General features: G+C 49.6%; 1 protein-coding gene across 3 annotated transcripts in view; it reads left to right on the forward strand.

The window, feature by feature from the left end:
* MAST1 (microtubule associated serine/threonine kinase 1) overlaps window positions 1–26,497 on the forward strand; it is a 41,111-nt gene that overhangs the window by 3,634 nt on the left and 10,980 nt on the right. The window contains exons 2-13 of one of the 3 annotated variants that reach the window (XM_034946328.3): window positions 801–829; window positions 2,959–3,047; window positions 3,504–3,579; window positions 6,040–6,118; window positions 9,807–9,967; window positions 10,129–10,204; window positions 10,365–10,574; window positions 14,480–14,581; window positions 14,661–14,793; window positions 14,874–14,941; window positions 20,906–20,985; window positions 21,075–21,283. In XM_034946328.3, coding sequence (XP_034802219.3) covers window positions 801–829; window positions 2,959–3,047; window positions 3,504–3,579; window positions 6,040–6,118; window positions 9,807–9,967; window positions 10,129–10,204; window positions 10,365–10,574; window positions 14,480–14,581; window positions 14,661–14,793; window positions 14,874–14,941; window positions 20,906–20,985; window positions 21,075–21,283 — 1,312 coding nt within the window. Of the gene's footprint in view, window positions 1–797; window positions 830–979; window positions 1,173–2,958; window positions 3,048–3,503; window positions 3,580–6,039; window positions 6,119–9,806; window positions 9,968–10,128; window positions 10,205–10,364; window positions 10,575–14,479; window positions 14,582–14,660; window positions 14,794–14,873; window positions 14,942–20,905; window positions 20,986–21,074; window positions 21,284–26,497 lie in introns of those variants that run through there. The other 2 variants (XM_008967668.5, XM_008967667.4) reach the window with 2 other exon arrangements.

The following is a 26,497-nucleotide window of genomic DNA, read 5'->3' on the forward strand; positions in this document are numbered from 1 at the left end:
TATTCCCGCCTCCAGGCCTTTGCCCTTGCAGTTCCCTCCACCTGGAATGCTCTCTCCACAGATCCTCCCATGGCTGGCTCTTATCTTTCAGCAACCAGCTTAAAAGTCATCTCCACAGAGCAGCCCTGTCTGACAATGTGTCTCCATCCTAGCCATTGTCCATCACATCACCCTGTTTAATTTATTCATAAGACTAATTATTGTCTAAAATGATTTCGTTCACTTCTACACTAATCTTGTTTAATGTCCCCTTTACCCTATAAATACTAGTCCCAAAAGGCCAGAAACTTTTTTTTTTCTCCTTGAGACAGAGAGTCTTGCTGTGTTGCCCACGCTGGTGTTGCCTTGGACTCAAGCGATTCTCCTGCCTCAACCTCCCAAGTAGCTGGGACTAGAGGTGCACACCACCACACCGGACTTGTAATTTATTCACTACTGTGTCCCTAGTGCCTAGGATTGGGTCAGCATACAGTAGGTGCTCAAGACATATTTTTCAAATAATGATTCCTATTTCATTTGCACAAACACACGCTGATATGCCAACTCACTTGCCTTTATATGGCGCCCCGCCTGTGTACTTGGGCCTCTGTTGGTCTCTGAGGGTCAGGAGAGGAATCACCCAGGGATCCTCTCCCCCAAGAAACTTGGCCCGCAGTGCATGGCCAAGGGTGAAAGTGACAGTGCTGAAGAGGGGCCTGTCTTACCCTGCTTCTGCTCCTCCAGGGAGTTGATAATGCTTGTGGGCAGCAACGGCAGGTCCACGCTGACCTTCATCGTTTTGCCCCTTTGCCTTCCAGAAGGATTTGCCCCTGCCCCGGAAAAGCAGCAGGTGAGCCTGGGGAGAGACGTGGCGGGGGCTGGCCGCCCCTTCTCCCGCCGGGGTGGGGGCGCCAGGCGAGTGCGCGGGCGGGGCCTGGCTCGCCGGCACGCAGCAGCGCCCCCTCCCGGCCGGCTGCAGCCGCAGGGCCCTCCCCTTCCCTGCCCTCCCCTGCCCGCTGCGGCGGCTGCAGCCTCCGCCCCGCGCGCTTGCTCCCCGCGCCGCCGCCGCCGCTGCTGCCGCACCTGCCACCATGTCGCCGCCGCCGGGTCATGTCTGACTCTCTCTGGACCGCGCTTTCTAATTTCTCGATGCCCTCCTTCCCCGGCGGCAGTATGTTCCGCCGCACCAAGAGGTAGACCCCCGATCCCCTAGACATTGTCCCGGCCCTCCCCGCAAAAGCCGCCGCTCCGGGTGCTGCTGCAGGGCGGGGCCCGGGATGCTGCGCCCGGTCCAGCTGCGCCAGAGGTGCCCCAGCTGCGCCTTCCCGCCGGGGATGGGGTTGAATGGGGGGTGGTGTGGGCCGAGTCTGGGGGGATTGCACGCTGGAGAGGACGGCCGCGGGGGGAGGGGGCTGCGCCACTGGGGGTTTGTGGCGCCTTTGTCTGCTGGCGCTGCGGGCTCCAACAGCCTGGTGGGGGTAGAGGAAGAAGGGGAGGCTGGGGGGCTTGGCACCCTCAGAACAATAGCCGCAGCCTGGCCTCCCCCCACTCCCATGCCGCGTGCTCCTGGACGCGCTAATATGCTCAGTCACTGCGGCTGTGGGTGAGGGGACGGACGGAGGGGCTTGGGGCTCCCTCTTCGGGAGCTGGATGCTGAGGGGTAGAAAAAAGGGGGTGGTTATCATAACACAACCCCCCCCGAACACAGCCTTACACTGAAAATAGTGACACACAGCGTCACACAGGACATGATGTCACACACATACACACAACAGCCCTAGTGGCCCAGATACACTGGGAGGTGCCACACATACCTAGCCTTGCAGCTGCCACAGGTCAGAACCATGCACAGACACACAGGGGCACCACGTCGTGTACACCTAGTAAGATGTCACTTACATGGCGATCCACACACACAGTTATGTCATCCAAGATGCAAACATGTGTTTCAATATCCCATCCATGCATCCAAGAATGTCACAACACACGATGTCATATCTAGGTATCTCACATACTATGTCACACTGACATCAGGATAAACAGATGTAGGGATCTTGCAGAGACAGAACCACGCAAAATCACACGTTATCACATGCAAGACTCACCTAGAGAATGTCAAATGTGGTGACATGTTTGGACACAGTGTCACAAGATGTTAAATTCACACAATAGATGCTACATACACATGGACAAGCATGGTGAATGTCACACCCAGACGGAAGGACAGTATCGGACACAGACTCAGAATGCCACACAAAGACATAGATACATGTAGGGGGGATCATGCATCCTGGCCAGGCATGGTGGCAGGCACCTGTAGTCCCAGCTACTCAGGAGGGTGAGGTGAGGCGGGAGGATTGCTTGAGCCCAGGAGTTTGAAGCTGCAGTGAGCCACTGCACACTGCACTCCAGCCGGGCGACAGAGCGAGACATTGATTTAAAAGAAAAATAATAATAATAATACAACCTGCCTGTGTTACACCACACATTGTTATGGACAAGTGGCATTTCACACTGTGTCACATAGACACACAAATGCTCAAATTGTATCACACAAGATAAACCCACGTTGTGTCACACATATCACACTAGAATGCATTCAGCGTCACACATTGTTGAATTCATACAGTGGATGCCACACGTGGATACCTACAGTGAATGTCACGCATAGACTGAGACACGCTCAGTATCACCAATGGTGTCACCTAGACACAGTGACTATCACACCACGACAGACACTGTGCTACACATAATCCATACTGAGAGTTTCTCACACACATGTCATATGCACATCCCCTGCCATACACAGTCCTGCCGAGGCCTGCACCACCTCTTTCTTCGAGAAACCCTCCCAGGGAGCCTCCAAACACACATGGATGGGAGATAGGCGGGGATCTGAGACAGGAGGTCAGCTGGTGGGGCTCAAGAACTCACTGGGCTGCGGCCCGGCCCGGCCCCCCTGCCTTACCTTCCCCGCAGCTGCCGCACCAGTAATCGGAAAAGCCTCATCCTGACCAGCACTTCACCCACGCTGCCGAGACCCCACTCCCCGCTGCCAGGTCACCTAGGTGAGGCCAGTGGTAGAGACTTGGTGGGTGCGGACTGGCCTACAGTAGGCGGGGCCTCAGGCGAGGAAGCGTGGTCATGCTACGGAAAGGGCGCAGTTTGAATGGAGGCGAACCAGTTTGGATAAGGGGTGGGGCCATGCTTGTGTGGGTGTGGTCAGTCGCAGAGGGACGGTCATTGGGGGGCGGAGACTCAGGTGGGCGGAGACTCAGGTGGGACGGACAGAAAGGAGGAGTCGTACCTGAGGGGCGGGGCCATCCCAGATGAAGCCAGAATCGTCTTGGAAGGGGCCAGGCTGACTCGGCAACGAAAAAATTTAGAGAGGCGGGGCCACAGGCGAAGGGGCGTGGTCTCTCCATAATAGGCGGGACTAGACTAAAGACAGGACATGCTGCTGTTTGCACGCCGCTTTAGGGAACGAGAGACCTGACGGGATTTGCCCCCTCTTTCTCTCATAGGCAGCAGTCCCCTGGACAGCCCCCGAAACTTCTCCCCCAACACCCCCGCCCACTTCTCGTTTGCCTCCTCCCGAAGGTGAGTCCCTCCCCTCCAGGGCCCCAGAACCCTGGGCAGACCCTCCCCAACCACTGTCTGGGCCGCCATCTGTTCTCCTCCTAATTGCACCCGAGCTGGGGCCTGAGGGGACCAGCGAGTGCCCCAAGGTCTCAGCGGGAAGGAGCGCCTAGCCTTCGGGGCGGGGCCTATAAGAAGGCGGGGTCCAATCGCCGATCTGGAACGGGGAAGGCGGTGGGGCTCCCTTTGCGGCAGGTCGAAAGCGCTTGCGCCCTGGGCGCGGGGTCTTAGTCTCTCCGAGCCTTGCTCTCCTGGCCAGGTGTTTCCATAGCAACAGGACGGGGCAGCCAAGATGACGTGCGCAAGCGCAGATTGCGCGATGCCTATCGAGGGACTCTTGGTCCCCGAGGTGGGGGAGGACGACTAGGGCTGTTTCTCAAGGGGAGGAATCTCAGGTTTCTTTCCAAGGGTCTCTTAGGGTTTCTGGGGTGTCCTTAAATGAATTTTCTATGGGCCTTTGGTGAAACTGGGGGAGGCAGAGAGGTTTCTCTGATGTTTTCTGGAGAAACTTTTCTGGGAGTTTGGGCCTGTCTCTTTTTCTTTGAACCCTATTCATTCTAAAAATGGTGTCTAAACACCTGCTATGTTCTTAGGAGCTGGGCGTATGGGGTCAATGACGTCCTGTCTCTACCCTCTGAGTCGAATAGGGCAGGCAGGCCAGAGAATGGGGATCAGTGCAAAGGCTGATGAAGGCTGTGTTGTGAGAGTCAAAGGAGACTGTGAAGACAGACAGCTCCCTTGGGAAAGTGGGGGAACCGCCTATTGACCATGGAATTTAGCTGAGGGCAATAGAGAGCCAGGACAAGGCTCTGGGATAGGGTCTCACATGTTTATCCGCAAGCGGGGAGGACTGAGCGAGGGGACTGCTGGGAGGAAGGAGGAAGGGAGGAGTCCAATAAATGTGGTGTGTGTGTGTCCTTGTAACTGTGCAGTCTGTGTGCTGGTGTGTGTGTGTGATTGTCACTGTGTGAGGGATTACGTGCCTATGCAATGGCACGAATCTGCGAATGTGAACGTGTGAACATGTGTCTGTAGGATTGTAAGCATCTGTGAATATGTGAGAGGAGCAAGTCAGGTATGTCTCCAGGTGAGCGTGCAATCTGTGTGTGGGTGTAAGCGTGTGTGAGTATGTGGCTGTGAGATAGTAAACACAGAGTCACAGTGTTTACTGTCTCTCTCTCTCTCTTTTTTTTTTTTTCTTTTCTTAAGACAGAGTCTCGCTCTGTTGCCCAGGCTGGAGTGCAATGGCGGGATCTTGGCTCACTGCAATTTCCGCTTTCTGGGTTCAAGCGATTCTCCTGCCTCAACTTCCCAAGTAGCTGGGATTACAGGCGCCCGCCACCACGCCCGGCTAATTTTTGTATTTTTAGTAGAGATGGGGTTTCACCAGGTTGGTCATGCTGGTCTCGAACTTCTGACCTCAGGTGATCCACCCGCCTCGGCCTCCCAAAGTGCTAGAATTACAGGCATGAGCCACCGCGCCCATCCAGTTTACTGTCTCACAGCCACACGCTTACACATGCACATGCTAATGTGTGTTGTGCACTCACATGAGCACACGCCGATGTGTGTCCCTGTGTGTGTGCATCTGCATGCGAGTGTGAATGAGTGTGTCGCTGTGTGCAAGTTTCAATGTGTGGTAGTGAGCGTGAGTGTCTGGAATGTGCATCTGTGTGAATGTGGAAGTGTGGAGTATGTTTGGGTGAGTCTGTGTGTCCGAGTGTGAGTACTGAGTGTAAGCACATGTGTCTATAGGTGAGTGCATGTCTGGTCTTGCACGCGTGATTGTGCATTAGTGTGTGAGAGTGTGATATTTGGGTCCATGGATGGGATAGTCAATACGTGTGGGTGTCTGTGTTGAGTCATGTGTGAGTGTGTGTCTTCGTGTGTGTGAAGTGTAAATGTGTGCACTGCCAGTATGTGAGCCTGACCTGATAGTCACACCAACATTAATGGGTTTGGCTGCAACAGTGACTGTGTCTGTGTGCACGAGAGCATAAGGACACAAGATTCTATGTCAGAACATGTTGGGGGGTGGGAGGGGTCTTTTTTCTCTGAGAAGATCCAAGGGTCTCCCTCTGAGAGCTTTCTCATGGAGTGTTCACTTGGGGGAAATTTCTAGAATCTCTCTGGAAAGGCTTCATTGGGTGGGGGCTTTTCCAGTTCTCGGTGTCCACTCTGAATGATAAGAGAGGGGACCGTGGGGAGGAGAGCGGAGACGGATCCTCCCTCCAATTCCCCGTGCCTGCCTGGAAGAGTCCCTCTTTATCCCCTTGATTCTGAGGGCCTTGAGGAATCTTAGAGTGCAGATATATTCCCCCAACCCCCACCCTGACCCTGGCCAGTGGCTTCACCCACACCCTGAGGAGTTGGGGGACCTCTGGGGCCTTGTGGCCTCTGAGCACCTTGGCTGGGTTCCAGGGCGGACGGACGCCGGTGGTCTCTGGCCTCGCTCCCTTCATCTGGCTATGGCACCAACACGCCCAGTTCCACCGTCTCGGTGAGTGTGGAAAGTAGGTGGGTGGGCCGGTGGGTAAGGAATTCAGGGGCCCTCCAGCCTGAAGAACCACACCCAGGCCAGCAGTCCAGGCTGGGCTTGATGACAGTTTAGGGCCAGGCTCAGTGACTCACGCCTGTAATCCCAGTACTTTGGGAGGCCAAGACAGAAGGATTGCTTGAGCCTAGGAGTTCAAGACCAGTCTGGGCAACATAGGGAGACCCTTGTCCCTACAAAAAATTAAAAATTATCTGGGCGTGGTGGTGCACACCTGTGGTCCCCACTATTTGGGAGGCTGAGATGGGAGGATCGCTGGAGTCTGGGAGGTATAGGCTACAGTTGAGCTGAGATCGCACCGCAGCATTCCAGTCTGGATGACAGAGTGAGACCCTGTCTCAAAAGAAAAAAGCAAAAAAAGACAGTTTGGGTTTCCCCATTCTTCAAAGGTGTTCACTTGTCCATCTATTAAAGAGTTATGGGTCCGCCCCACTCAGAGCCCAATGCTCTGCCCTCAACACATTTCTGGGAGGGTCCTTCCTACTCATTTCTGACTCACTCATTTACAGCTGGTGACATAAGGCTCTGTGAGTTAAGCCATTTACTCTGATTTCAGCAGCTGGGCTGGGCCAAGCCACAGCTTTCACCCAGAGCCCACTTGCTCACCCCTTGGAACACCCAAAGTCCCTTCATCTGCTCCCTTTTCTATCCATGCCCATAGTTCCCTTATCCATCCATTGGCATGATGTTCAGCAGACATTTATCATGAGATTGTCATGTGGTAGGCGGGTTCTGCAAGCTGGGCCAGAGTGTAAATATTCACGCAGCCCTCATGGGGGAAGACAAGCCAGTAAGAAGGCATTCACAAAATAGAATGGTCAGAACTTTGATGCAAGTAGCACAAGGTGAGGTGATAGGGGAGAGGCATGTGACTCAGATTGGGGGGTTGTCAAGGAAGGCTTCCTGGAGGAGGTGACATTGAAACCAAGACAACAGACCAGCAGGAGTTTGGCAGATGGAAGAGAAGGGAGAAGAGTGTTCCAGGAAGGGGAAGAGCATGTGCAAACCTCTAGAGGCCGCAGAACTTGAAGCATTTGAAAAGTTGAAAATAGCTTTGTGGGGCTGAAACTTTGGGATGCGGGGGAGGAATAGAGATGATGCAGGCAGTGACCTTGATCAGGCTGGAACCTTGTCAGCCAGGGCAGCAAGGGAGATTTTATTCTAAATCCAGTGGGGAAGCCATGGAATGGTTTTATTTCTTTATATTAAATTGTACTAAAATTTCAGTTTGAACCATTTGAAATTGTGATTATGTAGGCTATAGATAATGCACACTAATTAAAAAAATAAAAGAGATGGATGGGGTGGGGAATTTTAACCAGAGGAGTGAGCAATGTGATGTTTAAAAATATCATTCTGGCCGGGCACGGTGGCTCATGCCTATAATCCTAGCATTTTGGGAGGCTGAAGCGGGTGGATCATTTGAGGTCAGGAGTTCGAGACCAGCCTGGCCAACATGGTGAAACCCTGTCTCTAGTAAAAATACAAAAATTAGCCAGGCGTGGTCATGGATGCCTGTAATCCCAGCTACTCAGGAGGCTGAGGCAGGGAGAATTGCTTGAACCTGAGAACTGGAGGTTGCAGTGAGCCAAGACTGCACCACTGCACTCCAGCCTGGGTGACAGCTATATGACCGGGCATGGTGGCTCACACCTGTATTCCCAACACTACGGGAGGTTGAGGTGGGAGGATTGCTTGAGCCCAGGAGTTTGAGACCAACCTAAGCAACATGATGAAACCCTGTTTCTACAAAAAAAAAAAAAAAAAAAAAAAAAAATTAGCCAGGTGTGATGGCTTGTGCCTGAAGTCCCAGCTACTCAGGAGGCTGAGATGGAAAGATTGCTCAAGCCCAGGAGGTGGGGGTTGCAGTGAGTGGAGGTCGAGCCACCGCACTCCAGCCTGGGGGAGAGAGAAACACCCTGTCTCGAAATAAAAAAAAAATAAAATAAAGCAAGAGGAGAGCCAGGCATAGTGGCTCATGCCTGTAACCCAGCAATTTTTTTTTTTTTTTTTTTTTTTGAGATGGAGTCTCACTCTGTCGCCCGGGCCTGGAGTGCAATGGCACCGTGCTGGCTCACTGCAACCTCCATCTCCTGGGTTCAAGCAATTCTCCTGCCTCAGCCTCCCGAGTAGCTGGGATTACAGGTGCCCACCACCATGCCTGGCTAATTTTTTTATATTTTTAGTAGAGACAGGGTTTCACCCTGTTGGCCAGGCTGGTCTAGAACTCCTGACCTCAGTTTTTCTGCCCGCCTCAGCCTCCCAAAGTGCTGGGATTACAGGCGTGAGCCACCGTGCCCTGCCCTCAGTCCCAGAACTTTGAGAGGCCAAAGTGGGAGTATTGCTTGAAGCCAGGAGTTGGAAGCCAGCCTGGGCAACATAGAGAGACCCTGTCTCTGCAAAAAAGAATTAGCCAAGCATGGTGTAGTCCCAGCTACACAGAAGGCAGAGGGGGGAAGATTACTTTAGCCCAGGAGTTCAAGGCTTCCGTGAGCCATGATTGTACTACATCCCTCTAGCCTGGGTGACACAAGGAGACCCTGTCTCTCTTTTTAACTTTAAATAATTTTAATAAATAGAGACACAGTTTCACTATGTTGCCCAGGCTGGTCTCAAACTCCTGGGCTCAAGTGATCCTCCCGCCTTCGCCTCCCAAAGTGCTGAGATTACAGGTGTGAGTCACCTTATTCAGTGGAGACCCTTCTCTAAAATAATAATGATAATAAAGCAAGAGGAAACAAGATAGAGTAGGGATAGGGAATAATGGGTGTGTATTCAGAGGAGGTCTTCCCGAGGGGTGACATTGAAGCAAAAATTTGAAGGATGAGAAGGAGGGATCCATAGTAGATGTGTTCCAAGCAGAAAGAATAGCTAATGCAAAGGCCCTGAGGAAGGAGCTTGCCTGGCTTGTCCAAGGACCATCAAGGAGGCCACTAGGCTGGGTGCGGTGGCTTGTGCCTGTAATCTCAGCACTTTGGGAGGCAGAGGCAGGTGGATCACCTGAGGTCAGGAGTTCAAGACCAGCCTGGCCAACATGGTAAAACACTGTCTCTACTAAAAATACAAAAAATTAGCCAGGCGTGGTGACAGGCACCTGTAATCCCAGCTACTTAGGAGGCTGAGTCAGGAGAATTGCTTGAACGCGGGAGGCGGAGGTTGCAGTGAGCTGAGATCACACTCCAAACTAGGCAACAAGAACGAAACTCCATCTCAAAAAAAAAAAAAAAAAAAAAAAAAAAGAAGGCCACTGTAGCTGGAGCAGAGGAAGTAAGCAGGAGAGTGAGAAAAATCCATGGCAGGGACCCAGGGCAGGATGAGGCAGGACCTTGTATAACTGGGGAAGGACTTGGGTGTTCACCCTGAGTAAGGTGGGAGCCACGGAGGGTTCTGAACAGAGGAGGCTCATGACTTGACCCAAGCTTTAACAGACTCACTGTCTCCACCCCTGTCTGTCCCTGTCCACCTGTCTGTGGCCAAGAGTCCCAGCCAAGATCCTAGGATCCAAGGATCGTAAATCAGGTCCTGATCCTGGCCTTGCCCAGTGACCCCATCGGCCTTGGGAGTCCCAGCTCAGGGTCCTGAGCTGTTGGGGGGCCCATGGTGGCTCTGACCCCGGCCCTGCCCCTGTCCCCAGTCCTCCTGCTCCTCCCAGGAGCGCCTTCACCAGCTGCCCTACCAGCCCACGGTGGACGAGCTCCACTTCCTCTCCAAACACTTCGGGAGCACCGAGAGCATCACAGACGAGGATGGTGGCCGTCGCTCCCCAGCCGTGCGGCCCCGCTCACGGAGCCTCAGGTGGGCAGGCATCCCTCTTCCTTCGTACCAAGCTAGTGGTCTTAGGACTTGTGCTTAGAGAGACCCCTGTCCCCGCGAATAAAAGGGTTACATCTCGGGGCGGGGGTTCTCTGCGGGCTTGGAGGCAGAGGACTGGACAAAATGGGCTTCTCTCCCCGCAGCCCCGGGCGCTCCCCCTCCTCCTACGACAACGAGATCGTGATGATGAATCACGTCTACAAGGAGAGGTTCCCGAAGGTGAGGTGGGACCCGAGGCGGTCGCGGGGTGACCAGCCGGCCTGCACTCTCGCTCGCCTTATCCCCGCGCGCCCCCTGGCGGCCTCGGTGCGCAGCGCAGGCTCCTGGCGGCCACAGCCTTCGGGCACAGCCCCGCGCCCCTCCTCCGTCCCTCCCGCAGGCCACTGCGCAGATGGAGGAGAAGCTGCGCGACTTCACCCGCGCCTACGAACCCGACAGCGTTCTGCCTCTGGCCGATGGCGTGCTCAGCTTCATCCACCACCAGATCATCGAGCTGGCCCGGGACTGCCTGACCAAGTCCCGTGACGGCCTCATCACCACGGTCTACTTCTATGAATTGCAGGAGAACCTGGAGAAGCTCCTTCAAGACGTGAGTGCACGCGGAGGCCGGGCTGATATCAGGCTCAGCACCGCCAAATTGTGCCCAATGCACCCCTTTCTTCACCCCACATACATTCAGGGAGCTCCTACCACGTTCCAGGCACTGGCGTGGAGCTGAGGACTCAGGGGTGGAAGTGGTCCCTTCCCTAGGTCTGACCGACTGAAGAGGCAGAATTTCACCTCGCTCATTTCCCTTAGGTCTTTACTCAAATGTCACCTTCTCAGGTGGCTTCTTAGGCGGTTCCCAGTCATTTAAAATATTAAACTCGGCCGGGCGCGGTGGCTCAGGCCTGTAATCCCAGCACTTTGGGAGGCCGAGGGGGGCGGATCCCGAGGTCAAGAGATCGAGACCATCCTGGCTAACACGGTGACACCCCGTCTCTACTAAAAATACAAAAAAAAAAAAAAAAAAAATTAGCCGGGCGTGGTAGTGGACGCCTGTAGTCCCAGCTACTCGGGAGGGTGAGGCAGGAGAATGGCGTAAACCCGGAAGGCGGAGCTTGCAGTGAGCCGAGATTGCGCCGCTGTACTCCAGCCTGGGCGACAGAGCGAGACTCCGTCTCAAAACATAATAATAGTAAATAAAATAAAATAAAATAAAATAAAACTTAGCCGGGTGCGGTGGCTCAGGCCTGTAATCCCAGCACTCTGGGAGGCTGAGGCAAGTGGATCACCTAAGGTCAGGAGTTCGAGACCAGCCTGGCCAACATGGCGAAACCCCGTCTCTACTAAAAATACAAAAATTAGCTGGGCATGGTGGTGGGCACCTGTAATCCCAACTACTTGGGAGGCAGAGGCGGGAGAATCGCTTGAACCTGGGAGTCGGAGGTTGCAGTGAGCCGAGATCACACCATTGCACTCCAGTCTGAGCAACAAGAGTGAAACTCTGTCTCAAAAATAAATAAATAAATGAAATAAAATAAAATATTAAACTCTACTCACATTTATCACCCACTTTCTCCTTAGTTTCTCCTTGACACTCAGCACCATCCATCATACTGTGTATTTTTGCTTATTTTATTTCATGTCTATCCTTCTCCAATGTCAGCCCCATAGTTGGTGAGGGTGGGGGGGTGGAGTTGTCTGTTCTGTCCACTGCTGTGTCCCTGCTGTTTGGAACAATACCCAGCACACAGTAGGTACTCAATAAATGCTGGATAAATTGATGCTTGAATGTCCCTTTGCAGTGGCATGCACCTGTAGTCCCAGCTAGCTACTTAGGAGGCTGAGATGGGAGGATTGCTTGAGGTCAGGAGCTTGAGACCAGCTTGGGCAACATAGCAGGACCCCATCTCTAAAACAATAAAAAAAAATTTAAGCCAGGCGAGGTTGCTCACGCCTTTAATCCCAGCACTTTGGGAGGCTGAGGCGAGCAGATCATGAGGTCAGGAGTTTGAAACCAGCCTGGCCAATAAGGTGAAACTCTGTCTTTACTAAAAATTCAAAAAAGTTAGCCGGGCTTGGTGGCACGTGCCTGTAATCCCAGCTACTCAGGAGGCTGAAGCAGGAGAATTGCTTGAATCCGGGAGGCGGTGGTTGCAGTGAGCCGAGGTTGCGCCACTGCACTCCAGCCTCGGCAACAGAGTGAGATTCTGTCTCAAAAAAAAAAAAAACAATAAAAATAAAAATAATTAGCTAGGTGTAGTGGCACACACCTGTTGTCCCAGCTACTTGAGAGGCTGAGGGAGGAGGATCACTTGATCATTCATTAATTCCACCAATATTTATTTATTTATTTATTTATTTACTTATTTAATTTTTTTTGGAGACAGAGTCTCACTCTATCCCACTGGGCTGGAGTGCAGTGGTGTGATCTTGGCTCACTGCAACTTCCACCTCCCAGGTTCAAGCCATTCTCCTGCCTCAGCCTCCCGAGTAGCTGGGATCACAGGCACCCACCACCATGCCTGGCTAATTTTTGTATTTTTAGTCGAGGCAGGCTTTCACCATGTTGGCCAGGCTGGTCTCTAACTCCTGACCTTAGGTGATCCACCTGCCTCTGCCTCCCAAAGTGCTGGGATTACAGGTGTGAGCCACCATGCCTGGCCCCCACCAATATTTATTAAGCACCTACTATGGGCCTGGCACTAGCCTAAAAGCTGGGAAATCAACTGGAAATAAAACAAAAATTCTTGTCTTTGGAGAGCTGACATTCTATTAATAGCAGGAAGAGACAGAAGATAAACAATAGGCGTTAGAAGCTCACCCCTGTAATCCCAGCACTTTGGGGAGCTGAGACAGGAGGCTTTCTGGAGCCCAGGAGTTGCAGACCAGCCTGGGTAACATAGCGAGACCCTGTCTCTACAGTAAAACAAGTCAAACAAACAAAGACCCAATAGGTATTAGGGCTGAGACCAGGACCAGGGTAAAGCAAGTAATTATTTCTTCCCCCAGAACATTAAATTAATTTTTGAAAAACTTGAAAAGTAGATAAATGAAAACCCAACATTATTTTAAGTTTACATATTTTATTTATAACCAAGCCAGAATGTGTTATAATTTTACTGTCCTGGTTTTAATGAAAGCAAACTCATCAATAATACTATTTTCATTGAAACCATTAGACATTTTCAAAGACACATTAAAACACATATAGGTTGGTGCACACTTTTTTTTGGCTCAAGTTACAATATGGCTAGGCACAGCCTGTTGGATTCTGTCTTTATTTAATTTTCTTTTTCTTTTTCTTTTTCATTTGAGATGGAGGACTCTCTATGTTGCCCAGGGTGGTCTTGAACTCCTGGGCTCAAGCAATCCTCCTGCCTCAGCCTCCTTGAGTAGCTGGGATTATAGGCATGTACCACCATATCTGGCTTAAATTTTGATATTTTGGCTTATGATAGATTTTTGGCATTAATTTTAGGCTTTTCAAGTATTGCAATAAGATATTAGTTTTTTCTCTTCTTTTCTTTTCTTTTTTTTTTTTTGAGACAGTCTCACTCTGCTACCCAGGCTGGAGTGTAGTGATGTGATCTCGGCTCACTGCAACCTCCACCTCCCTGGTTCAAGCGATTATCTTGCCTCAGCCTCCCAAGTAGCTGGCATTACAAGTGTGTGGCACTATACCCAGCTAATTTTTGTACTTTCAGTAGAGATGGGGTTTTGCCATGTTGGGCAGGCTGGTCTTAAACCCCTGACCTCAAGTAATTCACCCTCCTCTGCCTCCCAAAATGCTGGGATGACAGGCGTGAGTCCCTGTGCCCGGCCTCTTTTTCTTTTCTTTTCTTTTCTTTTTTTTTTTTTTTTTTGAGACAGGGTCTCTCTCTGTCACCCAGGCAGGAGTGCAGTGGTATAATCAGCTCACTGCAGCCTTAGCCCCCTGGGCTCAAGTGATTCTCCCACTTCGGCCTCCCAGGTAGCTAGGACTACAGGCACACACTACCACACCTGGCTAATTTTATTATTTGTAGAGACAGGGTCTCACTATGGTTTTGTTGTTTGTTTGTTTGTCATTGCTTTTGTTTTGAGACAGAGTCTCACTGTGTCACCCAGGCTGGAGTGCAGTGGTGTGATCTTGGCTCACTGCAACTTCTGCCTCCCAGGTTCAAGGGATTCTCCTGCTTCAGCCTCCCGAGTAGCTGGGATTACAGGCACCTGCCACCACGCCTGGTTCATTTTGCGTTTTTAGTGGAGATGGGGTTTCACTATGTTGGCCAGGCTGGTTTCAAACTTTTGACCTCAAGTGATCCACCCACCTCAGCCTCCCAAAGTGCTGGGATTACAGGCATGAGCCACCGTGCCCAGCCTCATTATTTTTACTGTGTGGCTTGGGCTTCAGTCTCCTCACCTGTAAGATGGGACAGTAGCAGCAGTATGTACTCTGAGGGGCTGAGAGAGGGGCCGGGCTGAGGCAGAGTGCCTATGAGCCCTGTCCCTCTGTGTCCCCTGCCACAGGCCTATGAACGCTCTGAGAGCTTGGAGGTGGCCTTCGTTACTCAGCTGGTGAAGAAGTTGCTTATTATCATCTCACGCCCTGCGAGGCTGCTGGAGTGCCTGGTGAGGGGGCTGGGCATGGGTAGGGGTGGGTTGGTAGACCCTGGGAGCCTGTGGTGATCCCACTCCTGCCCTGCCTCAGGAATTCAACCCCGAGGAGTTCTACCACCTGCTGGAGGCGGCCGAGGGACACGCCAAAGAGGGCCACCTTGTCAAGACGGACATCCCCCGCTACATCATCCGCCAGCTGGGCCTCACCCGTGACCCCTTTCCAGGTGCCGGCTGGTGGGCGCAGGGGGACTGGGGGTGAGCAGGCCCAGAACCCAGCTCGTGCTCACTCTCAGTCCCTCCCTAGACGTGGTGCACCTGGAGGAACAGGACAGTGGTGGCTCCAACACCCCTGAGCAAGACGATCTCTCTGAGGTAAGGCTAGGTGGCTAAGCAGTCAGTACCCTGGTTCCTGGGAGGGCAGGGCGGGGCTCATCTCCGGCTTCTTTGCCCTCAGGCTTTGTGGATCTCTTGGTCCTACACTCTGAGCCTCAGTTTTCCTATCCATAAAATGGGATTAATAATAGCTCTTCCAGAGCCTGGCATGCTGGCTCATGCCTGTAATCCCAGCACTTTGGGAGGCCAAGGCGGGCAGATCACCTGAGGTCGGGAGTTCGAGACCAGCCTAACCAACATGGAGAAACCCCGTCTCTACTAAAAAAAAAAAAAAAAAAAAAAAATTAGCCAAGCCTGGTGGCACATGCCTCTAATCCCAGCTACTTGTGAGGCTGAGGCAGGAGAATCACTTGAACCCAGGAGGCAGAGATTGCTGTGAACTGAGATCACACCACTGCACTCCAGCCTGGGCAACAAGAGCGAAACTGTCTCAAAAAATATAAAATAAAATAAAATAAAATAAAATAATTGCTCTTCCCCTGTGACCTCTTTGTCATGTTAAAATCCATGAAACATAAAATTTAATTTACCTTTTTAACCATTTTATTTTATATTTATTTATTTATTTATTTATTTATTTATTTATTTATTTATTGAGATGGAGTTTTGCTCTTGTTGCCCAGGCTGGAGTGCAATGGCGCTATCTCAGCTCACCACAACCTCCACTTCCTGGGTTCAAGCAATTCTCCTGCCTCAGCCTCCCGAGTAGCTGGGATTACAGGCATGTAACACCACACCCGGCTAATTTTGTATTTTTAGTAGAGACTAAAATTTCTCCATGTTGGTCAGGCTGGTTGCAAACTCCCAATCTCAGTTGATCCGCCCACCTTGGCCTCCCAAAGTGCTGGGATTACAGGCATGAGCCACCGCACTCAGGCTTTTTAACCATTTTAAAATGAACAATTCGGGGCCGGGTGCAGTGGCTTCGGCCTGTAATCCCAGCACTTTAGGAGGCCGAGGCAGGAGGATTGTTTGTGCTAAGGCATTTGAGACCAGCCTGGGCAGCATAAAAAATCAGCTGGGCGTGGTGGTGCACCCCTGTAGTCCCAGCTACTCGGGAGGCTGAGGTGGGAGGATCGTATGAGCCCAGGAAGTCAAGGCTTCAGTAAGCCATGATCACACCACTGCACTCCAGCCTGGGCAACACAGTGAGACCCTGTCTTGAAAAATGAAATTAAAAATAATAAAGAATAGGCCAGGTGCAATGGCTTATGCCTGTAATCCTAGTACTTTGGGAGGCCAAGATGGGTGGATCACTTGAGGTCAGGAATTCGAAACCAGCCTGGCCAACATGGTGAAACCCCGTCTCCACTAAAAATACAAAAAAATTAGTTGGGCATGGTGGCACATGCCTGTAATCCCAGCTACTCAGAAGGCTGAGGCAGGAGAATTGCTTGAACCCGGGAGGTGGAGGTTGGTGTGAGCCGAGATCCCACCACTGCACTCCAGCCTGGGCAACAGAGCGAGACTCTGTCTCAAAATAATAATAATAATAATAAAGACTAATAGTAATAAATAAACAATTCAGCAGCATTTAGTAATTCACAATGCTGTACAGCCATTAGATCTATGTAGTTGCAGAACTTTTTTATCACCCCAAAGGGAAACCTCACACCCATTACACACTCCCTCCTCATTCCTCCCTCCCTGCAGTCCCTGGCAACCACTAATCTATTTTCTCTCTCTGTGGAATTGCTTTTTCTGGATATTTCTTTTTTTTTTTAAGACAGAATTTCACTCTTGTTGCCCAGGCTGGAGTGCAATGGCGTGATCTCGGCTCACTGCAACCTCCGCCTCCCAGGTTCAAGCAATTCTCCTCCCTCAGCCTCCTGAGTAGCTGGGATTACAGGCATGCGCCACCACACCTGGCTAATTTTGTATTTTTAGTAAAGACAGGGTTTCACCGTGTTGGTCAGGCTGGTCTCGAACTCCTGACCTCAGGTGATCTGCCTGCCTTGGCCTCCCAAAGTGCTGCGATTACAGGCGTGAGCCACATGCCCGGCCTTTTTCTGGATATTTCCTATAAATGGGATCATATGCTCTGTGGCCTCTTATGACTGGCTTATTTTACTTAACATAACGTTTCTGAGGTTTATCCATGTTGTTGTAGCTTGTGTCACTGCTTCATTCCTTTTTATAGCCGAGTAATATTCCACTGAATGGTAGATGCATTCATCCACTGGTGAACATTGGGTTGTCCATCTTTCATCTGTTGTAAATAGTGCTCTTATGAATGTGGGTGTACAAATATTTGGCTGGACAACTGTTTTGAGTTATTTAGGATATACGTCTAGAGGTGGAATTTCTTGGTCATATGGTAGCTCTATGTTTAACTTATAGAGGAATCGTGCATGGGCTTTCGAGCAAGCTAACTGGCTGTATGTGTTAATGGCAGCTCAGCATGGGGAAAATTGCCAATTCTATTCCCAGGCCAGCCACACTTTGGCAGATGTTCCAGATGTCTAGTGGAGAGTCCTACCCCAATGGCCACACATGTGTTTTCTCTGAACTGCCTAGTGTTTTTCAAAAATTTGGGCTGGACATGATGGCTCACGGCTGTAATCCCAGCACTTTGAGAGACTGCGGCGGGTGGATCACTTGAGGTCAGGAAGTCGAGACCAGCCTGGCCAACATGGTGAAACCCTGTCTCTACTAAAAAAATACATAAAATTAGCCAGGTGTGGTGGTGCCCACCCGTAATCCCAGCTACTTGGGAGGCTGAGGCAGGAGAACTGCTGGAACCAGGGAGAAAAAGATTGCAGTGAGCCGATATCGAACCACTGCACTCCAGCCTGGGTGACAGAGTGAGACTCCATCTTGAAAAAAATAAAAATAGATAAATAAAAGAAGCAAAATATAAAAATTGAAAGATTTTTGCTTCAAAATCTGGGTTTGGGCCTTCTCTTGAAAAATCAGAAGTTCTAGGGCTGGGTGTAGTGGCTCATGCCTGTAGTCCCAGCACTTTGGGAAACCAAGGTGGCAGGATTGCTTGAGCCCAGGAGTTTGAAACCAGTCTGGACAACATAGCAAGACCCTGTCTCTACTTAAAAAAAAATAGAAGAAGAAGAAGTTCTAATAATACTGTGGTGAAACCAGCTGAGTGGGGGTGGTCCTGTGATATTGGGTACCTGCCCCTTCGTCATCCATGGCCTCCACCCTGGTCTACTGGCCCCTGAAGATGCTTAAGTTTGTAATCTTTATTTCAAATTGTGTCTATACAGCCACACAGATATATACACATACCTTTCCTTTATGTATATATTTAAAAGGAATCTCACAATATATGCCATTTGTTTAATTTTTTGAATAGGTAATGGAATGACATCACTCAAAATCTAAAACTCTAAAAAAAGGTATTTATCTCTCATTGTTTGTAGGATTCTGTTATTCCTTTTAATCAAACTTGTTAATTGAGTGATTCAAATCTTCCATCTCCCTATTCATTTATCTTGCCTGATTAATCTAATAGTTTCTGAGAGAAATGTGAAACCTTATTTTAAGCAAATTCTCCTTGTAATTCTGTCAATTTTTTTTTTTTTTTGCCATTTTGGTTTTTGTTTGATTATAGGTAAGAGTTCCATACAATAGTGTGCTAAGTATTGCAAACAATAAAGGAAAAATACAGCATAAGATACCTCTTACACTCTGCCCAATTCTGTCAATTTTTATGTCAGATATTTTTAGGCTACATTCTTTGGAGCATATAAGTTCAATATTTTTATATATCATAGATCTTTTTATGTAATATCTATGTAATAAATCTCTTTGTCCCTAAGAAAAATCAAAATAATTTTCAAGAAAGATATACAGTGAAAAAAATCTTACTCCTACCTTTTTTCCCCATTGCCCTATAGCCCTGAAATATGATTACATAGTTTTATTTTGCCACTTTTTTTTTTTTTTTTTTTAGACAAAGTTCCACTCTTGTTGCCCAGGCTGGAGTGCAACAGTGTGATCTTGGCTCACTGCAACCTCTGCTTCCTGGGTTCAAGTGGTTCTCCTGCTTCAGCCTTCCAAGCAGCTGGGATTATAGGCAACCACCACCACGCCTGGCTAAGTTTTTGTATTTTTAATAGAGACAGGGTTTCACCATGTTGGCCAGGCTGGTCTCGAACTCCTGACCTTCAGGTGATCCACTTGCCTTGGCCTCCCAAAGTGCTGGGATTGCAGGTGTGAGCCACCACACCTGGCCTTTGCCACATTTTTTTGCACATATACATACAATACATATTGCCTATTGCATTTTTACACTTAATAAAATAGAGGACTTTCTAAATCCATAGACAGAGAGTTTCCTCATTATTTCTAACAGTGGCACAATGTTTCTTTATATAACTACCCCACATGTGTTTGTTTGGCTAATTTAACGTATGGATTATTATTTCCAATCTCACAATGAGCAAGATAGTAGATATACCATTTTTCACATGTGCAAGTATATCTGTAGCATAAATTCAAAAGTAAAATTGCTGAGTCAAAGGGAACATGTATTTGTAATTCTGATCTGTATCAAACAGTAATTTACACTCCCAACAGCAAAGTATATATGTTCACCTACATATTTGCCCATAGAGGATATCAGGTTTTGGAGTTTTTTCTCCCAATCTGCTAGGTGAAAAATGGTATTTTGTGGTAGTTATAATTTGCCTTTCTGTTATTGTAAGTGAGATTGAGAATTTTTTTTTTTTGAGATGGAGTTTTGCTCTTGTTGCCCAGGCTGGAGTGCAATGCCACGATCTCGGCTCACCACAACCTCTGCCTCCTGGGTTCAAGCGATTCTCCTGCCTCAGCCTCCTGAGTAGCTGGGATTACAGGCATGTGCCATCATGCCCAGCTGATTTTGTATTTTTAGTATAGATGGGGTTTCTCCATGTTGGCCAGGCTTGTCTCGAGCTCCTGACCTCAGGTGATCCACCAGCCTCAGCCTCCCAGGTGATCCGCCCGCCTTGGCCTCCCAAAGTGCTGGGGTTACAAGCGTAAGCCACTGCACCTGGCCAATAATCTTTTTTTTTTTGAGACAGAGTCTCGCTCTGTCACCCAGGCTGAAGTGCAGTGGCATGATCTCTGCTCACTGCAAGCTCTGCCTTCCGGGTTCACGCCATTCTCCTGCCTCAGCCTCCCAAGTAGCTGGGACTACATGTGCCTGCCACCATGCCTGGCTAATTGTTTCGTATTTTCAGTAGAGATGGGGTTTCACAGTGTTAGCCAGGATGGTCTTGATCTCCTGACCACATGATCCGCCTGCCTTGGCCTCCCAAAGTGCTGTGATTACAGGCGTGAGCCACCGCTCCAGGCCCGAATCTTTTAATATGTTTAAGAGCTGTAACTCTGGCTGGGTGCAGTGGCTCATGCCTGTAGTCCCTACTCTTTGGGAGGCCAAGGCAGGCAGATTGCTTCAGCCTAGGAGTTCAAGAGCAGCCTGGGCAAGATGGCAAAACCAAAATACTAAAATTAGCCTGGCATGGTGGCATGTGCCTGTGGTCCCAGCTACCTGGGAGGCTGAGGCAGGAGAATCACTTGAGCCCTAGAGGTGGAGGCTGCAGTGAGCACCACTACACTCCAGCCTGAACATCAGAGTGAGAACCTATCTCAAAAAAAAAAAAAAAAAAAAAAAAGCTCTAACTGTAATTTACTTACCTCACCCACTTTTTTCTCTTCAATTGTTAGGCTTTTGTTATTGATTTTTGGGAACTCTTTATATATTTATATATTAGGATGACTATTTTGTTGGTTTCCTGCTATCTTTTCTAGTGGAAGAAGATGGGAATATGTCTTCAGAGTCAGTCTTGGGTTCAAGTCCTAACTTTCTCTTTCATTATGGCACTTGGATGAAGGACTCTCTCATTCTTTCTGTGCCTCAGTTTCCCCATGTGTAAAATGAAATTAAAAGCACCCTGCTCTCATGATGATGATGGTGGTGTGGTCTCCATCTTTTTCCTGAAGGGCCGCAGCAGCAAGGCCAAGAAACCGCCGGGGGAGAATGACTTCGATACCATCAAGCTCATAAGCAACGGTGCCTACGGGTGAGCCACCCGGGGCTCTGGCGGGGGGAGGGTGGCGGAGGCCGGGTGTCTCGGAGGTGACGGCCGGTCCTCGCTCTCTCCCCCTGCAGCGCTGTCTACCTGGTGCGGCACCGCGACACGCGGCAGCGCTTTGCCATGAAAAAGATCAACAAGCAGAACTTGATCCTCCGCAACCAGATCCAGCAGGCCTTCGTGGAGCGCGATATCCTCACCTTCGCCGAGAACCCGTTTGTGGTCGGCATGTTCTGCTCCTTTGAGACTCGGCGCCACCTCTGCATGGTCATGGAATATGTGGAAGGTGTGGCTGCCTGCGGGGCTGCAGGGAAGATGGGGCCATGCTCACTGGTCAGGGCTGCGGGGTGGCCTGCCTGAGCCGCAGTCACCATATTGATTAGTCGGCCTGTATGTTTATCCATCTATTTATTTCTCCAGTCATTGATTTGTCCATCCATTCTACCTATATATTTATTCAGTCATCTATTGGTTTATTTGTTTTTCATTTCATTCAGCATAAAAACATTCAGTCTGACCCATTATCCATCCATCTATCCTTCTATCTACTGATGTGTTAATCCATCTGTTTTTCCATCCACACATCCATGAACCTGTTTATTTTTATTTATTTATTTATTTATTTATTCATTTATTTATTTTTTGAGACAGAGTCTTGCTCTGTCACCCAGGCTGCAGTGCAGTGGTGCAATCTCGGTTCACTGCAACCTTCTACTCCCAGGCTCAAGCGATTCTTATGCCTCAGCCTCCCGAGTAGCTGGGATTATGGGCCTGTGCCACCATACATGGGTAATTTTTCTATTTTTAGCAGAGACAGGGTTTCGCCATGTTTGCCAGGCTAGTCTTGAACTCCTGACCTTAAGTGATCTGCCTGCCTGGGCCTCCCAAAGTGCTGGGATTACAGGCATGAGCCACTGTGCCAGGCCTATTTTATTTTATTTATTTATTTTTGAGACAAGATCTCACTCTGTTGCTCAGGCTGGAATGTAGTGGTGCGATCACAGCTCACTGCAGCCTTAAATGCCTGGGCTCAAGCAATCCTCCCACCTCAGCCTCCCAAATACCTGGGATTATAGGTGCGGACGACCACACTCAGCTAATTTTTGGGAGGCCAAGGTGGGGAGATCACAAGGTCAGGGGTTCAAGACCAGCCTGGCCAACATGGTGAAACCCTGACTCTACTAAAAATACAAAAATTAGCCAGATGGCACACTCCTATAATCCCAGCTACTCGGGTGGCTGAAGTGGGAGGATTGTTTAAACACAGGAAGCAGAGGTTGCAGTAAGCCAAGATCGTGCCGCTGCACTCCAGGCTAGGCTGAGATCATGCCATTGCACTCCAGCCCTGGCAACTGAGCAAGACCCTGTCCCGCAAAAAAAAAAAAAAAAAAAAAAGTTTTTTGTTTTTTGGTTTTTTTTGTTCGTTTGTTTTGTTTTTTATGCAGTCTCCCTGTATTGCCCAAGTTAGTCTCCAACTCCTGGGCTCAAGCAACCGTCCTGCCTCAGCCTTCCAAAGTCCTGGGATTACAGGCACGAGCCACCGAGCCCATCCCATATACCTGTTTATTAATCCACCTTTCCATCCATCCCTCACATCCCGCAATTTGTCTTTGTGGTTGTCCATCTGTTTATCCATCCGTATGTCTGTTTACCATTATACACCTATTTTTCTTTTTTTTGGGGGGGGATGGCGTCTTGCTCTGTCTCCCAGGCTGGAGTGCAGTGGCGCAATCTCAGCTCACTGCAAGCTCCACCTCCTAGGTTCACACCATTCTCCTGCCTCAGCCTCCTGAGTAGCTGGGATTACAGGTGCCCGCCACCATGCCCGACTAATTTTTTTTGTATTTTTAGTAGAGACGGGGTTTCACCGTGTTGGCCAGGATGGTCTCGATCTCTTGACCTCATGATCCGCCCACCTCGGCCTCCCAAAGTGCTGTGATTACAGGCGTGAACCACCACACCCGGCTTATACACCTATTTTTCCTTTTTTTTTTTTTCTTTCTTTCTTTTTTTTTTTTTTTTTTGAGACAGAGTCTTGCTCTGTCACCAGGCTCGAATGCAGTGGTGCTATCTCGGCTCACTGTAACCTCCACCTTCCAGGTTCAAGCGATTCTCCTGCCTGAGCCTCCCGAGTAGCTGGGATTACAGGTGTGTGCCACCACACCCGGCTAATTTTTTGTATTTTTAGTAGAAATAGGGTTTTCACCATGTTGGCCAGGCTGGTCTCGAACTCCTGACCTCAGGTGATCCTCCCACCTCAGCCTCCCAAAGTGCTGGGATTACAGGCGTGAGCCATAGCTTGCAGCCCATATATTGTTTTTAATCCATCCGTGCATGTATTCACCCAAATGTTAATCCATCTATTGTCCAAAACCACACATGCTGTGGCTATTATGACACATACATGATCCCTGGGGCCTCAGCTGTGCCTCCTCCAAGCCTTCCAGTCAACCATCCAGTCACTCAACGAACACCTCCTCATCATCTCCCTCGTGTCACATGCTGTGCTAGGTGCCAGTGACACAGAGGAGACCCAGGCACAGACATCTCCCCGCCATGGAGATTCCATTCTGGTCTGTATAGACAGACAATAAACAAGCAGAGCAAGCCAAAGAGATAAGGACATTTATTTATTTATTTATTTATGGAGTCTCACTCTTTCACCCAGGCTGGAGTGCCGTGGCGCAATCTTGGTGCACAGCAACCTCCATCTCCCAGGCTCAAGGATTCTCATGCCTCAGCCTCCTGAGTAGCTGGGACTAAAGGCGTGCCTCCACCATGCCCAGCTGATTTTTGTATTTTTAGTAGAGACAGGGGTTTCACCAGGTTGGCCAGGCTGGTCTTGAACTCCTGACCTCAGGTGATCAGCCCACCTTGGCCTCCCAAAGTGCTGGGATTACAGGCATGAGCCACCATGCCCAGCCAGGGCATTTCATAGTGAGGACATGAGGTCCATGAGGCTGGAGGAGGTGATGGGGAGGCAGGCAGGGAGCTTCTCAGAGGCCTGGATTATGATGGAATAAGTGACCTGCTAGTACAAAGTCTCTTAGGTGACAATTTGGATTTGGAGGAGTGGCAAGCAGGCCCATGGAGCCGAAGGCAAGTGAGCAAGGGAGGGGAGATGAGGATGAAGGGGCGCTGATGAGGAGGGTATTCCAGAGACTGGAATGGCATTGGATTTCATTCTGAATGCAACAGACGGTCACTGGAGCATTGTTGTTTTTTTTTCTTTTTCTTTTTCTCTCTTTCTTTCTTTCTTTTTTTTTTTTTTTTTTTTTTGAGATAGAGTCTCGTTCTATTGCCCAGGCTGGAGTGCAGTGGTGCATCCTCAGCTCACTGCAACCTCCGCCTCCCGAGTTCAAACAATTCTCCTGCCTCAGCCTCCTGAGTAGCTGGGATTACAGGTGCCCGCCACCACGCCCACCTAATTTCTGTATTTTTAGTAGAGATGGGGTTTCATCATGTTGGTCAGGCTGGTCTCAAACTCCAGACCTCATGATCTGTCTGCCTCGGCCTCCCAAAGTGCTGGGATTACAGGCGTGAGCCACCGCGCCTGCCTTTTTTTTTTTTTTTTTTTTTTTTTTGAAATGGAGTCTCACTCACGCTGTCACCCAGGCTAGAGTGCAGTGGGGTGATCTCGGATTACTGCAACCTCCGTCTCCAAGGTTCAAGTGATTCTCCTGCCTCAGTCTCCCGAGTAGCTAGGATTACAGGCGTGTGCCACCACATCTGGCAAATTTTTGTACTTTTAGTAGAGACGGATTTTCACCATGTTGGCCAGCCTGGTCTCAAATTCCTAGCCTTAAATGATCCATCAGTCTCGGCCTCCCGAAGTGTGGGGATTACAGGCGTGAACCACTGCGCCCAGCCTTGTTTTGTTTTATTTTTAGTGCATTGTCCAGGCTGGAGTGCAGTGGTGTGATCACAGCTTACTGCAGCCTTGAACTCCTGGGCTCAAGCAATCCTCCCACCTCAGCCTCCCAAGTAGCTGAAACTACAGGCAGGCACCACCATGTCCAGCTAATGGAGGGTTTTAAGTAGATTTGATATGATCAGATTTATGTTTTAAGAAAATCCATTTGGAGGCCCATTATAGTAGCTTACGACTGTAATCCCAGCACTTACAGTGGGAGACCAAGGCAGGCAGAACACTTGTGGTCAAGAGTCCAAGATCAACCTACCCAGCATGGTGAAACCCTGTTGTTGTTGTTTTTTTCTTTTCCTTTTTTTTTTTTTTTTTGAGACAGAGTTTCGCTCTGGCTAAACTCGTTGCCCAGGCTAGAGTGCAATGGCGTGATCTTGGCTCACCGCAACCTCCTCCTCCCGGGTTCAAGCGATTCTCCTGCCTCAGCTTCTTGAGTAGCTGGAATTATAGGTATGCACCACCACGCCTGGCTAATTTTGTATTTTTAGTAGAGATGGGGTTTCTCCATGTCAGCCAGGCTGGTCTCGAACTCCCAACCTCAGGTGATGTGCCTGCCTCGGCTTCCCAAAGTGTTGGGATTACAGGCGTGAGCCACTGTGCCCGGCCAATGAAACCCTGTTTCTACTAAAATTACAAAAATTAGCCAGGAGTGGCGGTGCACGCCTATCATCCCAGCTACTCGGGAGGCTGAGGAACAAGAATCTCTTGAACCCGGGGGCGGTGAGTGGGCAGAGGTTGCAGTGAGCCGAGACGGAGCCACTGCACTCTAGCCTGGGTGACAGAGCCAGACTCTGACTCAAAAAAAAAAAAAAAAAAAAAAGAGAGAGAGAAAAAGAAAAAAATTAAGAAAAGATAATCCATTTGGCTCTTGTGGAGAGAGCAGAATCAGGAGACTAGGAGGTAGATGACTGCTCTAGTCCAGGGTCATTGCAGAGGAGGAGGAGAGAAGGGGGCCAAATCAGTATCTCTATGGTGGGTCTGTGTGCACAATAGATGTGCTCAAATGCAGATTCCTGGGCCCCACCCTCAGAGAGTTTCTGAAACCAGCAAAATCTCGCAGAAAAGAGAACAGAAAAAGGAAAGAAATCATTAGCTTTCTTGGTCATTGGTGATTGAAAAACCAATATTACCTTCAGGAATGGCTGGATCTAGGTGCTCAAACCATTCCATCAGGAACCTCTCCATCTCTTGGCTCTGTACTCCCACATGTGGGCTTCCTTCTAGACAAGCCCTCATGTAGCAAGGTTGCCATCTAGCAGATCTCAGCTTACATTCTATGAGCTTAGCAATTCTTACAGGAAAAGAGTGAAAATTCCAAGGGCTAACTCACTGGAGCAACTTGGGTTACATACTGCCCCGGTTGCTGCACCTGGAAGGAAATCTAGCCTTTGTAGGATAAAAAGGAAATAGATATTGAGAAACTGAAATACCAATGTCAATTACAGTAAATCTGGCAGAGGGGCAGGTGCAGTGGCCAACACTTTGGGAAGCTGAGGCAGGAGGATCCTTTGAACCCAAGAGTTGGAGACCAGCTTGGGCAACACAATGAAACTCGTTTCTACAAAAAACTTTTTT

Source organism: Pan paniscus, chromosome 20 (assembly GCF_029289425.2).
Source record: "Pan paniscus chromosome 20, NHGRI_mPanPan1-v2.0_pri, whole genome shotgun sequence".
Taxonomy (NCBI): Eukaryota; Metazoa; Chordata; class Mammalia; order Primates; family Hominidae; genus Pan; species Pan paniscus.